This window comes from Macrosteles quadrilineatus, unplaced genomic scaffold, assembly GCF_028750875.1.
Source record: "Macrosteles quadrilineatus isolate MER2022 unplaced genomic scaffold, UCM_ALF_1.0 Scaffold_6__1_contigs__length_79288215, whole genome shotgun sequence".
Lineage (NCBI taxonomy): Eukaryota > Metazoa > Arthropoda > Insecta > Hemiptera > Cicadellidae > Macrosteles > Macrosteles quadrilineatus.
In genome coordinates, this window is record NW_026542599.1 from 11,157,451 (window position 1) to 11,173,659 (window position 16,209).

Consider the following 16,209-nt stretch of genomic DNA (forward strand, 5'->3'; position numbering starts at 1 on the left):
GATTCTCGTTAAGAATATAAAATTTTAAATACTTTTCAAAATATGTGTGAGACAAAAACATCGAGAAAGTTTAAAATTTTTATTCATCGCGACTGCTTATCTCTTTATAGATTTTTATATTCCGTGTTTAGACTTTTACTTCTGTACAACACAATTGCTTCATCAGTACATAGGATGCAATTCGAGAGCTAAACAACTGTAAAATTTAAGGTACTGTACTATGAAATTATATATGTACCCTACAGTACTGACCTTTTGAATAGACAACTTAACCAGTATATTAGTTTATGCAGTATATTCCTGTAATTCCACCCAGTTTACCCCGAATACATTCTGGCATATCTTGGTCGTAAATACAGTAGCAGTAGAAGAGGCAGGTTATCGGGTAGGTTACCTGCCTCAAGTGTAGGCAGGTAACCTACCCGTTAACTTGCTTCGTATATACGGCGGCTTATGTCCAAGGTTGCAAGAGGCTCCAAGCAGTTTACTTATACGACCGCAGACAAAAGACAACTTTTACTCTTTTGTCTGTGGAATGACCTACAGTTATGTGACCCATAACACATTTACAAATGTGTCATTTGTTTACGTATCCAGTAAGCAGTTCCAAAGGTTGTTGAACTAAGTTAGTCTACGTATGAACCGTCGGTTGTTGCTATTGTTTAAGCCGACTTTGATAACCATAATCGATAGTGGTATATCATGAATAAACCCGGGCAATGTACAAATTTATCTCTGGACATGTTGAAAAACATTAGATTTAAAAGCAACATTTTACATAGAGGTTTAAGGATTAATTGTTGAGGAAGTAGTACCTGTCGTAGGATTACACTATGATTTAGTAGACGTGATACATAATATGTTTGCGCAAAACTATCCATCATTTCATAAATTGCCTTTTATGGTCGTAATTCCTATCCAAAGCATGGAACTTTCTATATATATAATGTTAAAAATACTTCAGCTGTACTTATTTGTATGTTATTGTTTAAATTTATTACCTTATTCAAAAATCAGGCGTGATTATTTGTTTGTATTACACTGTATTCTGTTTTGTTTGTTTCAACTAACCAATCAATAGTTTTATTAATACTTATGAAGTCAAACGGGGTGAAGCCCGTGGGTAACAGCTAGTTCAGACAAGGTAAGATGATGAATCTATAAATTGGTATCTATTAAATGAAAGCGTTCTACAGTTTATCGTATGATTACAGAAACAAAATATGATTGGTCAGTTGTTATTTATCAGCAGTCCTACTTGTTAAAGCAAGTTCAATGTTATTAGCATTACAGTGCTAACACAATTGACATTACTGTAGTGGCTTGGCTAAGTAACGTACTGTCTAGAGGGACTGTTTTGTGCTAAAATACATCGTCTAAATGGACTCACGACACGGTATGTGGTCCAGTGTGTGCACGTGTCTGCAGTTTGGTATGGCAAATTGCAAGACTAGTTCTATTCGAGGGTTTCTTTCGAAACCCATTGCAAGTTATGGTCACATCTGTAATGTTTCCATGCTTAGTAAAACAATTTGTATTGAAAGGGTGTCTGGAGTGGATTTAAAAGTATTGCTAACTTGTTAAGGATTGTGTAAAGTATTGCTTGTACGGGAAATCTCGGAGATGGAACATTGTGGACGTTCGTATGTACAACGTCAACGAGGAAAATGGTGTAAGGGACGGTCCATTGTATTTTATAGTTTTTAACTCAAGATATCAGGTGAACAGGGTACGTAATTCATTATGTCAGTTTCAATTCCACAAACGATAAATTTAATAATAAATAAATGGTATGGAGTGATCTGACACATACCTTCTCCCATCTTAGTTACCAAACCTTATCATGGACGGTGGGAGTAACTATGGTATTTTTTGGGTCAAATCACAAAATATTCATAACTTTTGAACCATACATTTTTCAGTTGGGGGTTGTACCATGTAGTCTGTAGCTCTGCATATGTCCACACACACATACAGACATCACTTCGAAAACCTTTTGGTTGAAAGGGTCCCAAAACTCAAAAGGATAACTCGAAAACGTTCACGAAAAATGTGTAATTCTTGTCCAGTGATGAATCTTATCCAGCACCAAGGCAGTGTCCGGTGTATTCTGCCTAGGCAGATGTGTGTTGAGGTCTGCACTGGTACTAGACTGCCCTGAGTGCAAGGTCTGGCCTGCTACGGTACCGTGGCGGTCATACAGGGTCAGGTACAGGCTACCATATACTGCAACACGCGGCGTACATACACACGAGCTCATCACCGCTGGAAATGGAGCAGATCACTACATGTACATGACTCATTAGGATTGTAACCCACGGCCAAACCACCTGACCGTGTCGTGATTAGGTCTGTGGATGCGGTCAATTGATGGGTTTCAGTATTTTAATCCCATTTTGATGAAATTTTAGAAGCCTCGCTTCAAGACACGCGTGTTGTAATCGTAATTGGGGTTGATTGCAGACAGTTTTCCAAACAAGATTGGTAAAAAAGGGTTTCACGTAGTTTCGGGATTAGGAATCTAAATCCCATCTTGTAACCTAATATCATTGACTTTTAGATACTGAAGTAGACATCCCATCTATATAAACTAGCTGGTGTCAATTTATTCAGTTAATTATGTCTCTCTCAGATGTGCTAGTGTCTAAAATGCTATCGTCTACCTTATTTGTTGGTACTGAGATAGTTTACGTGATTTACAAAATACGAAAGCTTACAATATGTCGTACTATCAGTTTTATTTGGTAAAACGTCAGCACATACGGAAATTATTCGTGTAATTTAAATCAGCGCGTATTTATCGGTGGCCCTATCATTTAAGTTTATATTGGTTTTTAAATTTGGCGACAACTGGACGTGGAACGTCTAGTTTTATCAATAGTCAAAGATACACATAACAAACCTTACTAAAGCTGGAAAATCGCATGAAAGGGGAAAAATACTCCTATAACTACTTAAAAGCTCATTGTGTGTTGGGGAAATAGCTATTCTGTTAAACTCAAAACACGAAAATTATGAAATTTTGCATGTAACTCTTCAGCAATACGTCTTTTGCTTTCTAGGTTTCCAAACCATTCACAATTCCGCATTTGCTGACCGTCGGTCCGAAGTCCGAAGGTATTTGCTGATTTGTTATTTTAATTTCGCGTGTCAGTGATATCGCTTCCGTCCATCGCCCGTGCCTTGATATGGCCCTGGCATCCTCTGATATCTTACGATATCGTCTGATACATCCTGCGCTGCATCCTGTAGGATTAGTCGCATCCTCGGCGATTTCCCGTCAGTCTGATATTATTATTTGTTTAGTTTCCCGTTTTTAGTATGCAAAATCACAAGATTTGCCAAAGCTTCGTTTGTCCTTAGGAATGGGAGGACGGGCATTAATTGCGCCAAATGACCTGAGTCAGGTAATTGGGTATTCCTGAATTACGCCAATTACTCCTGGGAGCCACCCGATACGTTAAACTACACAAAGTGGCGACCCTCTTTGACTGTATAATTGAGTAGGTTAGGATAGGTTTGGATGAAACGTAAACAAGGACATTTCTTCTTCAGGCAACTCACCCCTACCTGGCTTGGGCTTGGTGCAAAAATGGTACAACTAAGGAAAATCTGTTGGGACTCTTTGGGGGATTGGCGCAATTAAGGAACTCTTTGGCGCAATTAATTCACGGCCGAATAGGATTTCCTCGTCTGACCATTCCTTTGGGACAAATATCTAGTTCGTAACCAGTCAAGGAGTCTTTACTTGATAGTTGTACCAGTTCATATGCAACATGACTCTGGTGCTATTGACCCACTAGCTGCTATTGTTCAGGTTTATGGCTCGTTGCAAGCTGGACACTGGCGGTAGACGTTTGACATGTGTTGAACAGCTGCAGTGTTAGGTTGCACCTTGCCTTGCATCTTACCATCTGTTTGTAGGTCAGCAACGCACGAGTCATCTTAACTGTATGATGATGTAGGCGAATCTATGTGGATCAGCTGTAGCCAATTTATTCAGAAGTACTTTGTTGAATGAGCTACTAATATAGTTTCATACAGTCTTAAAGTATACGTTCTAAGAAAGATTCCTCAATAATGTGCTCGGGGTTAATGTTACGCTCGGCTTGATCTCTCTTGTTCTTGCTAAATTTCGGAACTGATCGGTTTAGTTTTGAATGGAATCATTGTCCAAACTTGGGTTTACAGTATCAGTCAAACAAAAATCTGTCTTAAAACACCGCGTATCACAATGGGTTTCGCTGGTGAAACTATTCTCTCTTTTTAATGTATTTCGAGCTTGGGTAGGCTGGCAGTGACGTCATGAATTTGGAACATCTTGACATCGGGATATATTGACATCAGGAGATCTTGACTTCAGAGGATCTTGACATCAGAAGATCTTGCCGGTTACCCTTCCTCCCGAGCACTGGCTATGGTTCGTCAATATGACTAGTTAAAACTTATTTCTTTGTCTGTAGTTGATCGTTTAAACTCCATTTTAGTGTTGTGTCTCTGTCACAGTAGGCAAGGACTTAATTGTTACCGAAGTCAACTAGATTATTGAGTTATCAAATACAATAAGCTAGTGGCACCTTTGTTACGTTGAGGAACTGTATAGTTTGTATATTTTGACACATTACTCATCAGCGTAATTTGAACTGTATTTGCACGTAGTGTTATCCTGTGGGGCGTGACACAGTCCTGATAACGACGTGCTGTATCTCCGCGAAACTGGCTTGTGTAACTGAACCCGTATCACATGACCTTTTCCCTCCCTCTCTCACACACATAGACCCTTGTTGTACCAATAACCCTTTGTGTTGTAGAATTCAGAGATATGTTACACAGCTTGATACTGACTTTTAACGAATATAATTTTTATATGTTCTTTTGTCACTAACAAGATCCGATGTTTTTACCTCAATACGGTATGTAACGTTTTTAGACTGAATACAAATTTCCATGAATTTGCGTTCCATAATAATATTTAGTTGACGGTGGTACATCAGTTTTACTTTTCTATTAGGCCTACGTAACTTATTATAAGATCCATATAAGATTACAAATAAATATACTGTTTAAGTAATGCTGATAATAAAATCTGGAATCTTTTTGTTTCCCTTGTGGCAGCGATCTGTTAAGTTACATTAACCGTTGAACGATGGTCTGTGTATGTGGAAACGTTCCAACTTCCATCGCCGAGTCATTTCCGTTATTTATTTTAGGAGGCGCTAGCCCAGGTTGGTAATCTTATCAATGTTTTTCTAAGCGCCGCCGTCGAGCGCTAACTAAACACAGAGGATCACGCCTTATCCCATCGATTGGAGAGTTTTGTATATTTTTAGTAGCTCAGTGTAACTAAAAATGGTCCTCGATTTTTAATATTTGATATTTATATGGTCTCCTAACTATAAAACAAGAGATGAGAGGTTTCTTACGTATAGAGAGCTTTCTCTGTTTTACCGTAGCACTTCCACTTAAAAAAGCCAAAACACATTTTTAGACCAATAGGTTAGCATTTTTGGTACTATTGTCCCCGCTAAAGATACACAACTTTAATAACCATAAACTCCTCTAAAAGGCCGCGGCGAGATAAAAATGGCAACACCGCTGTCCCGGCAAACCGAAACAGCTGTTGCATTGATATAATGGGACATCTGTGTTTATCTTTACAGGTTTGATTATCATGGCTGGTGCGACGTTGCCACATCACCGCCGTGGCTTTGTATTAGGAGGCTTTGCTTTGACTAATCAAATAATGAAGACAGCAATATTCCTAATTTTAGATATCTACTTGCACAAAGTATCTAACCTTTTATCCAAACGTGAAGTCAATTAAATTCTACACCAAAAGCCTTTGAATGTTTTTCGCGTGTGTACCACATTCAGGTCATTGGCACACTCCACCACTTGGCCTGAGTCCAGGAGATTGAGGTAGGTCGTAAAGTGTGCGCATTCAGATGAGCCAACCGGTTCTGTTACGTAAGTGTGCGTGTGGTGGAGCGGTTACTACCGGTACTGTTATATCGTCTCACACACAAACACACACATGTACCGCTATACCTGTCTTACTGGCTTGGGACAAGTACGTGTGATGATCAATATTTGTATCGTATTGTGTTTTGGGGCCCTACAACATCGCGAAGTTCTCGTCATTATGAGAGGCTATTTTATCATATTGCTTTAAAGTATGGATTTATCACATAGTGAAGTCTGATTGGTGATTTGAGCTGATTATCTGTGTCTCCAGGACAGAAGGTATGTTGTATAGACATACTTTCCAAAGATTGTCATGGGAAAGAATGACTAGTAGACTCTTCTAATATTGAACGAACGTATACGGGAAGTTAGTCAAAATAGATCTCATAACACCTAAAACGTTTAGACTCATGCTGTTTACAAATACCACATTAGAACAGCAACCGCAAGGGTCATGAACAATGATGTTATGGACATTCAGCTATAAGTATAGACCATGTATAGACATTCGGTATAAGTATGTAATATGTATAGACCATGTATAGACATTCGGCTATAAGTATAGACCATAGAGATTCGGCTATAAGTATATAGACCATGTATAGACATTCGAGCCAGTGAGGTCAAAAGATGGTAAGACTGATTCTGTGATAAGAGATGGTAAATGGTAATTGATTTCTTTGGATACTCCAATCGTCGTTACCCAATTAGCGTTATAAACATTTACTAATAATGTTTCTGATCGAAGATCACAATAAGGTTTGCCTCTTATCAATGAAGAAGCCTTAAATATTTTCACAAATTTTTCGAATTACTACGGCCACAGAATAACTAGTAGGGAATAGAGATTTCTCTCCATTCTGCGCTACGATTCATTCTCGTAGAATTTTCCATGGAAACATACGTATAGAATAATCAGCCAAGTCGTAGTTATTGTTAACTATGACGTAACTGGCTTTGAGATAAGACTAAGTAAATGTGTTTCTGATAATGTTTGCTACTAAGAATCGTGTATGGACGTAAAAACGTATTTTGTTGAATCTTCTGTGGCTTTTGACCCTAATTTGGCCCAATTTTAAATCGTACATTTTGATCTTTGTAATTAATAAGTTTTTGTCTTTTGAAAGTGAATAAACTTTTGCTGATAAGTGAATTGCATCTGTGTATTGATGACATGGATACGTACTCGTAAGAAACTACTGTGATATAGACTGCAATGAAAGTAAAACAATTAACTTAACTAAATTAATAAATAGTGTAAATTCAATACTATTATTTACCCTATAGGCCAACATATAAACAGCACATCAAAACGCAGCATATCTTGTGCCATTTTAACTTGATGGAGTCATTTTTCCATTTCTTGAAATCAACGTTTTTTAAGTGACGTCCTTGTCCAACCTGACATTCGTTTTTAGTCGCTTAAAAATTCCATCAAATACTCGTTCCAGCTTCAGGAATCGCTTTAATTTCCTCAGTTCTTAGCTTCTGTTCAAGCAAATCTCTGATGCGACTTTGAATAAACCTTGAACTTCAAGTAGCTTAGGTAGAACCGCCAAAGGAAGAAAAGAGCCAACGTAAAGCTTCCAACAACGTAAGCTTCCTAGCAAACCTCTTTGGACTTCGGGTTACTGCGACTCGCACTCTTTCGACATAACCTGATGTACGGAGAGTTTTAAGCTGTTATCCTAAATAATTGTACTCAGTTCACTATCGTTTTCCGATCTGAAATAGCGCTATGGCGACCAAGGATGGAATATAATAGAAATAAATTCCTGGTGTTTTCTCTAGATTCCCTATTTAAAAATAGGTTTACACAGCAAAATCACAGTGTTAATAACCACAAATCACAATCTTTACTTACATTTTTCAATTATAAGCACAGCTGTTCTTTCATTGTTGCATTACTTCTAAGTTGTTCTCATTGTCCCACCCTGGGGGGAGCGAGCTGGTCTAGTGGTTAGAGCGCGGGACTTCGGTCCAAGAGGTCCCGAGTTCAAATCCTGCCAAATCACCAATGGATGTCATCTAAGTGATAATGCCGCAACCCCTAGGTCTAGCCTGAAGTGATGTGAAAAACAATCCCATTCTCGTGCCTAGCGTCCTAGGACAAAAAAATTGTCCCACCCTAAACCACACATGTACAAGGTTAAACAGGGTAATATTTAGTGGGGGACTATTTACCCTCAAAAGGTTCGGTAAAATATTTATTTAAAACGTCAGTCAATGTATTTGTCCTAACTTCACATCCTAGAACGCTGGACTCTAGGCCAAAACTGTTTACATTTTACTTCAGGCTATAGCAAGTGTTTCTTAAAAGGTTCACATTTAAAAACCATTGGGGGTTAGCTGGATTTGAACCCTGCACCTCTACTACAGATGCTCTAGCACCAGACCAGCTCACTCAGTCTTATTATACTTGGCGGAACCTTCATTGCAATATTTTAACGAGGAATATATCAGTAGTCTAAATGTGTAATGATGTCTTTGCCAAAACCTCTTGGGATGTTCGCAAATTCTGACAGATGTTTGTACTTGAGTGGCGTCGCTATCTCCATCAATCTAATGTGGCAGCTCACTTTACTTGGGACTCAAGATTGATTCATCGGGCGGAAACTAATGTTATATTCACTCATTGACCGAATTATATCTACTTGCCGCAATAGTAACGTGTAGGGCCCATTATGGATTGATGATACGCTACTAGTAAACATGGGTAAATACAAAAAATACTCGTGATCGTACTAACGTACAAACGTGAAAAAACACTACTACTTTAGCCTAATACTTTTCAATGAAATGGCGATCATACAAAGTAGGTATTTTAAGCCAGGTATGAATGGAGATGAGTGACGCGATTTTGTAGTCTTGTTAGTGACTAAGGCCACAGAAAACATACTTGTTTTCTGTGCTAAGGCCCACATATTCCTACAGTTTATAGTGGAATCCGAACCACATTCTTGCCTTGGTATTAATGAATTTGTTTAACTATCAGAATAGTACTGCGGATAGTCGTAGGACTCGCTATTGCGGACGTTAATCCACCCTAGGGAGTATCGTATCCACAGTGCATGCCTATAAATACCCACAGTTCGTGGATATAATAACTCAATATTCTCAGAACCACATAAAAATCCATATAAATGGTGGACGAAAATGTCTCGGGACATTTACAGTAAAAAATAAAGATAACGCAATGTTACTGGCCATAAGAACCAATTTAAAGAATTATTCAGTAATGAACTAACTCTGGAGGGTGGAACGCTAGGGGAAGAAGAAAACTGTGTCTTCCCCCTGAGGAGATAGCGCATCACCGAATAATGTTTTAAAATGTTTTTTATGGTCAGTAACTTTTTTCAAGGTTTGGTAGCTCTATATTTTTCATTTTCTTGAAATATGTAACTGTATCTAGACTTTTTTCCGCCCTGTATAGAATAAAATTGGTTAATGACGAGTAAAGCTGCTTAGAGACAAATGAGAAATTAATTTGACGCGACGAACTACGAAACGATGACAGCGATGTTGTGGTTTCATGCTCTGGTGTCGTCGCGCTTAACATTTTTATCGATAGGCCTATAGTTTATTCTTGTACTCTTAAGGGGCCACAAGTTGCTTTGCTTGAGGCGCTCAAGGTCCATGTGGGAACGCAGAATAATTTCTTTGAAATAGGTCGTGCATTAATTGCGCCCAAGAGTTCCTTAATTGCGCTAAGCCCTCTAAGGGTCCCAAAAAAATGTTCCTTAGTCTCCAAGTCCAAGCTAGGTAGGGGTGAGTTACCTGTAGAAGGAATGACCTTGTTTACATGTCATCCTAACCTAACCTAACTTAATCTAACCTAACCTAATCTAACCTAACCAAACCCAACCTAACCTAACCAAATCAATTACAGTCAAAGAGGGTTGCCACTTGGTGCAGTTAATGAACGTATTGGGTGGCTCCCTGGAGTAGTTGACGCAATTCAGGAATACCCGACACCTGACTCAGGTCAGTGGGCGCAATTAATGCCCCGCCCGCGCAAGTGGAGTATTTAGTGGCCTGGACGTTAATCCTATCGTGGCAGTAGCGGTCGTCTCACTAATCGGTTGACCTGGGACCCTCTGACCGCCTTTGCTCAGATATTTTACAATTGGCGTTATGTGGATTACCCGGGGACTCTCTGTCCTAAAACCAACAATAATTCACAGTTTATCAAAGACGCATTGCATAACACAAGAATACATTTTATACCAAGTACACGTGAAACCTACAGATCGCTAGTTCTAGTGCTGAGTGACTATATTAGAATCGCGATAGAAACTACTCAAGAAGTCTATCTATGGTGTAATTTATATGTAATAACAATTTCTCCATCTGTCCGTCTTTGACAGGGCGTACGCCCAGGCACGTGGCGTGGGACAGAACAGAGATGGGACGGAGAAAGCACCAGTCCTGACTATTATCCGCAGCATTGTATTTGCATGCTGGGGGCGACTGCCCGGTTTTCCACTTTCCCCGCACCCTGGCCCACTTTCTGGCGGGACTCCGATCCTCAAATGATCACTGATTCGATTGTAGCAATGGAAATGGAAAACTAACTATGTGTTTCGCTAAGCGCAGTCTTGCTTGATTGAATACCATATGTTTATGGTTCCTTAAACACATTGCTGTTAAATAGTTTAGAAGATGCAGTACTAAAACAAGTGTATTTATAGCCCATATTGCCGAAATAAGTGCAAGACGGCAAGCCATTAAAGCTTAAAAGCCTTCAGAAAAAGGTCGGTGGTCTTAAGTTGTTGTTCGAGTTAACAGTTTTCTACAAAACACAATCCGTTAAAGGATGGGAGGTTTTGTGAAGTACGGGTACTATTTTAATCTATTGCCACCATTATATCTGTAGCTGGACGAAATATTGCGAAATATACGAATAAGATTAACTACGATTCAGTACCAGTAAGAAACTTCGTTTGCAGTAAGAACTATTATTTACGTAAGCTTAGGCTTTGGACCCACAAGTGAATCTGAATATCTGTAAACGGAGTTAGAAAGGGACATAAAGCGTAGAGAAAATCAACCACGTACATAACGTCAAACAAGGGCAATTACCAATTCGTAACAGAAGACAAACGGGCCGCCGATAAAAGGGTAGGACGATAACGGTAGATTACAATCGTCGGGGTTCAAGACGGAGGTTGACAACAAATTGATCTACATGATAACTTCAAAACTAGTAATGATTTCATTTCTCTACTAGGCAAAAAAATACCCCGCCGCAGCAAATCTGCAGACTAAGTGAATTTCAATTTGTCTGATTGGATTTTTACTAAAATATTTCCATAAACTACTCATACTTATTCCCTATTTAAATTGCTGCCACGGGGAGTAGGAAGGGGGGAAAGTGTTATCAAATGTTAAAAATATGAGGTGAAATAAACAGATTTTCCAAATTTGAGGAAGATAAATCTATAAAAAGTAAAGTAATTACTACAGTTATCTTTTCCTCCATAAGAGTAACATTGGCATTTTTAAGTTGTATTGTTTTTTAAATTTTTGTTACGTATCCTTCATTCATACCAAATTTCTTCAAAAACGGGCCCAAATCACCAGTTATTGTGTTCACGGAACACTTCAGAAAATAGTGTTTCTGGCCCTTGGGATTATCAAAATGTAATGAAAATCGGCCCCGGTCTATTTTATTTCTGCCTATCGTAATAGCTTCTTCACTGTAGTGAAATTCTCAAAAATGATGATTGAATAACTACATTACACGATTTTTTCAGTTTACTATAGCCTAATATTTAATTTAGAGCTCCAACCTGACGCAACTCCGTTAAACGTGTAAACTACCATAACTATTCCGTAGGTTTTAAAGTTTAGTAAACTTTTCTAAAATGTTAGCTGAAGCCAAGGCATTGTTTCAGAACACTTTGGCCAAAGTAATGGAATTTTCCTGTTAAGGCTCTCAATAACTGATACAACTTTGAAAGCTTCTTTCTTTTAGGATAAAATAGTTTTAAACTCACTACTGTACTGCGTTTTTAAAACTTCGGAGGCAATTATCGTTATAAACAAATTTTAACTGAAAAGTCAGTTGATAGTAGATTAATTTTTCATGGTTTCCAAAAGATTAAAAAACTTCACCGAACATTTACATTGTTTGGAAATTATTTTCTCCAAAGAGAGAAGAAGTGAGAAGTGAGATAAAAACTTGGATGATTAGTTAAGGTTAAAGTAATGTTTTATTTGCTTGTGGTGACTATACTAAACCCAATTTTAATCGTTGACTAAACGGAAATTGTGCTATGGGTGTTAAATACATAGTAGCGTACCATATGTGTAGTGGATTTTAATGTTAGTTACAAAATGGTAAAACTCAATGTATAATGTTCAAAACTTTTGTTTCAGAATGGGACTCCTCTGTGGGAGGATTTGGTAGTCAAAGCAACAAAGCTGCACACTTGCCTAAGGTATGTTATCAACAGTGTAGTAATTTAGCGTTTAGTAAATAAATAATGATTGGGAACTTTATTTTTTAAGGAAATGTTCAATAGTACATAGATAAAATATACTCTCTTAGTTAGATTTCTCATCCTTATAATCAGAAGACAACGTTATTGTTAGTACTGTCTGGTGCACTATAAAGGTCGGGGTTTGTTTGCAATTTTTTTTATTATTTCAGTAATTCAGTAAAACCTCGTTATATAAAATAAAACGATCTAATCATAAACAACAACTCGTCCCTTATTTATAGAACCAAACAGTAAACCACAAATAATTAAATTTACCATAAAACAATAGAAAGTAAATTTCGTCGACACTAGCGACCAGTGTCACCGGACATGAACCAGACAAGAGAAGTCTACTTGTGTTGGTTAGTCTATGGTTTTGGCCTTTTGGAAATAGTAGTTTGAGTTATATCAATCGAAGTAAATATTCCAAGGAAATAGATTGATTTATTTAAGTCGAAATAGTCTGTGATTGCCACAATCATCTGCATCAAAGTTTCCGTTAAAACCAGCTGATTATGTTTGAGTTTTGTTTACCTCTAAAATAAACATTTTTGTTATTGCATTCAACATTACAATCAAGCAAACTTCTTGCAATGGCTAGTCAATTGACCGAAGAGCAGACTGCAGAGTTGAAAGAAGCTTTTATGATGTTTGACCAAGACAACGACGGCTGGATCACACTCAGTGAGTTGGGAACTCTCGTGAAGTACTTGGGATACATCGCGAATGAGGAAGAGCTTCAAGAGGCGGTGGGAAAAGACGGGGAAACCGAGAAAATAGACTTTGAAGGATTCCTGGCGCTGATGTCTCGCTTGGTGATAGACTCCGATGTGGAGATCATCCAGGCGTTCAGAGTGTTTGACAAGGAAGGCACAGGGGTGGTGAGCACTAAAGATCTGAGGCAAGCTCTGACAAGTCTAGGGGAGGTGATGACGGCGGAGGAGGTGGAACAGCTGATCCTCGAGGCTGACGTCAACGGCGACGGTGTCATCAAGTATGAGGATTTTGTAAGAAGAGTGTCGCTCAAGTAGATACTCTGCTTGATTCGTGTTGGATTGTTGAGAAATAAATTTGTCATCGAAGGCTTTCAATTCCAAATGTGTATTTTCTGTTTGGCTTTCAAAATTTAGAACATTAGTGCCGCAGGGAACCTTCGATATATTTTCGGATGAACTAGTTCAATAGATATTGATTTAAAAATATTCTATCGATATATGTTGAATTTAAATACTTATTAATTTTAAATTGATTTTCTGCCTAATCAATTCTTTAAGGTAGAGTAAGTCATTATTTTTCAGTGTGCTTCTGCGGCTCTTAGGTCAGTTTATGGAACTCATGAAAAAGAGAGGATACGAATACAATTAACGTATTTGTAATTTTATCTTTCTGACAAATTACAATATATACCATCTTTTTTATATGAATGTTAATATGTTTATTATTAACCTGAAATAAACTAATCCAACCTAATCACCTTTGTGTGAAAAACCCTGTTTTTAAAGCGATTTATATAACCTAAAAACGATATACTGTATCTGATGCGATATATTAAACTGATATTTCATCCAATAATATATCTTAGGTTTCCTGCGGAACTGTACCCAGAACAAAAAAGCGCTACCTATGTATGGAGTGTTTGTGGCTGGACAATAATATACATCTTTTGTAAATGAGTGATCAATTGAGGCTCTGAAGGTGAACAAAGGCTATGTTCCTTTAAAATTGCAGTTAGCAGCACAGATTGTAGTGAATTATCTGTAGCCTAACACCAAGTTCATTGTATAGGTCGAGAAGAATAGCCCTTATTACGTGACAGTTCAATGCGATATTGTTGATCTATTAATGAAATCAACAATAATATCAGTCTTAATAATACAGCTGATGCATCATTTTTCCACAATACTAGGTCTTTGTTTATCGATAACCTCATTTCAAAAATTCTTCATAAACCTTTTAGTGTCTTACAATCCTTGAAAATCAACTCAGCGGCACTCGATGGCAGACCGTAAACCAAAGTTGACAAAAGAACAGATCGATGTGTTGAAAGAAGCTTTTTCCCAGTTGGACGAGGACGGCGACGGTCAAATCAGCGACAATGAGTTGGAGATCGTCATGAGATCCCTCGGACAGAAGCTGACGGAGTTCGAGCTGTTGGATCTCATGATGGAGATGGACGCGGACCACGATGGCAAGATAGACTTTGAGGACTTCGTGGAGGTGATGGGTCGGAAGATGGACGCTGAAGAAGAAGATGAAACGCAAGAGGCGTTCAGGCTGATGGATAAGGACGGGGATGGTCTGATCGGTGCGGCGGACCTGAAGACGATGATGAGGACGCTGGGGGAGAAGTTGACGGATGCGGATGTCCAGGAGATGATCAGGGAGGCCGACCTGGACGGTGATGGAATGGTCAGCTTTGAGGAGTTTGTAGCCATCGTCACGTCCAAGAAGTCTGAAGATGTCTGAGAGATGGGTTGAAAGATGAGGTTTAGGAAATGCTCAGAGGTGCAGACTTTGGATGGTAAATTGATTAGGACTTTGAGCAGTTTTCGTAATTAATTTTCATCACCACAATTCAGTGGATTGAGACATATTTTGGTGAAGTCAAGTCAAATGTTTGAATAGTTTTCTAAAGTATGAGATAATAAATGTAACTTTGCGAAGATGGGTCTGGGTCTTACTCCGAATTTTGTCCTTTACAGAAATACCAATCGTATGATTTATAATAATTATTTCCCATCCAAAGTAGTCGTTCTTGATTTCCGGCGACCGATAGGGAAAGACCAGCGGGTTTTGGGAATCGTAATGTGTTGGATGTTAATATCAATTTTATTTACAGTAGGTAGTAGACTATATAAATGTTCTGCTGGTCTAGTTCTGGAGAGATATAAAATGGCGTTTCGCTAATCGGTGGTTATGCGCTGTCTTCACCTGTTGTGGAAATACTGTACAAGACACGTTTACCTGCATCAGATGACGTACTCTACTACAAGCTTGGATGATTTTGTTACTTGCTGTCCATTCAAACTATAACCCTACGTGAGATATCCTGGCAGAGTAAATCTATGTTTACTTCCACGTTTAGTAACACTCGTAATTACAGTATCGGTGGCGCAAGTGATCGGTTGCTTCACCACCCCTTGACACACAAACAGCTGATTATTCCCATATTCGACGTCCCGTAGTTAGGCGCAATTAACATTGACCCACGGCTGATGATTTCCAACATCCTGTATGGGCGCATCAGCAAATTGACTACAAGTAGCCATCATATCGTCTAATTGGTTATGGTTTCAAGTCAACTTTCTTTCCTGTGAGATTTTTATAAAATCGACGATCATGGCTTTATGGCAAGACAAAGATTAGGTTTTATGTAACAAAAGTTGAATTGTTTTCAGGAGTATCATGTATCTTGGTATTTGGTTCAATTAATTGTGTGAAATTGGAAAGAAAATCCCACATAATATCAAAAAATAACAAATACAGCACAACTTTGGGTAATAAGGTAAATTAAGGTTCATTCAGCTAGAGTCTAATAACTGACGTATCAAACAACGGCTACATTTGATAAACATTCTATCTCATTAAGTTATCCAATATGTTGCTGTATCAAGACAAACTGTCGTATAAATGCATAGCCGATAGTTCAGAAGATAGATTTTGAAAGATCTTTAGTACGCGATGAGATAGAGATGTTTAAACAAAGTTTCATTCTTCCGGTTATCAATATTGTTTACCGAGAGTCTGTCAATATTGGTTC

The 16,209-nt window shown here is 38.3% G+C and overlaps 3 protein-coding genes across 5 annotated transcripts in view; all 3 read left to right on the forward strand.

The window, feature by feature from the left end:
* Positions 1 to 16,209, forward strand: part of LOC128997336 (protein MTSS 2) — a 137,518-nt gene that overhangs the window by 7,784 nt on the left and 113,525 nt on the right. For all 3 annotated transcript variants that reach the window (XM_054422970.1, XM_054422971.1, XM_054422972.1), the window contains exon 2: positions 12,346 to 12,407. In XM_054422970.1, the coding sequence (XP_054278945.1) occupies positions 12,346 to 12,407 (62 nt within the window). The remainder of the gene's footprint in view (positions 1 to 12,345; positions 12,408 to 16,209) is intronic.
* On the forward strand, positions 13,032 to 13,483 carry LOC128997343 (calmodulin-like). Its single transcript, XM_054422980.1, has one exon. It carries the CDS (start codon positions 13,043 to 13,045, stop codon positions 13,478 to 13,480), a length of 438 nt encoding a protein of 145 aa, XP_054278955.1. The 5' UTR covers positions 13,032 to 13,042; the 3' UTR covers positions 13,481 to 13,483.
* On the forward strand, positions 14,381 to 14,987 carry LOC128997342 (calmodulin-like). The gene has a single exon (XM_054422979.1). The coding sequence runs from the start codon at positions 14,445 to 14,447 to the stop codon at positions 14,913 to 14,915; it is 471 nt and encodes a 156-aa protein (XP_054278954.1). The 5' UTR covers positions 14,381 to 14,444; the 3' UTR covers positions 14,916 to 14,987.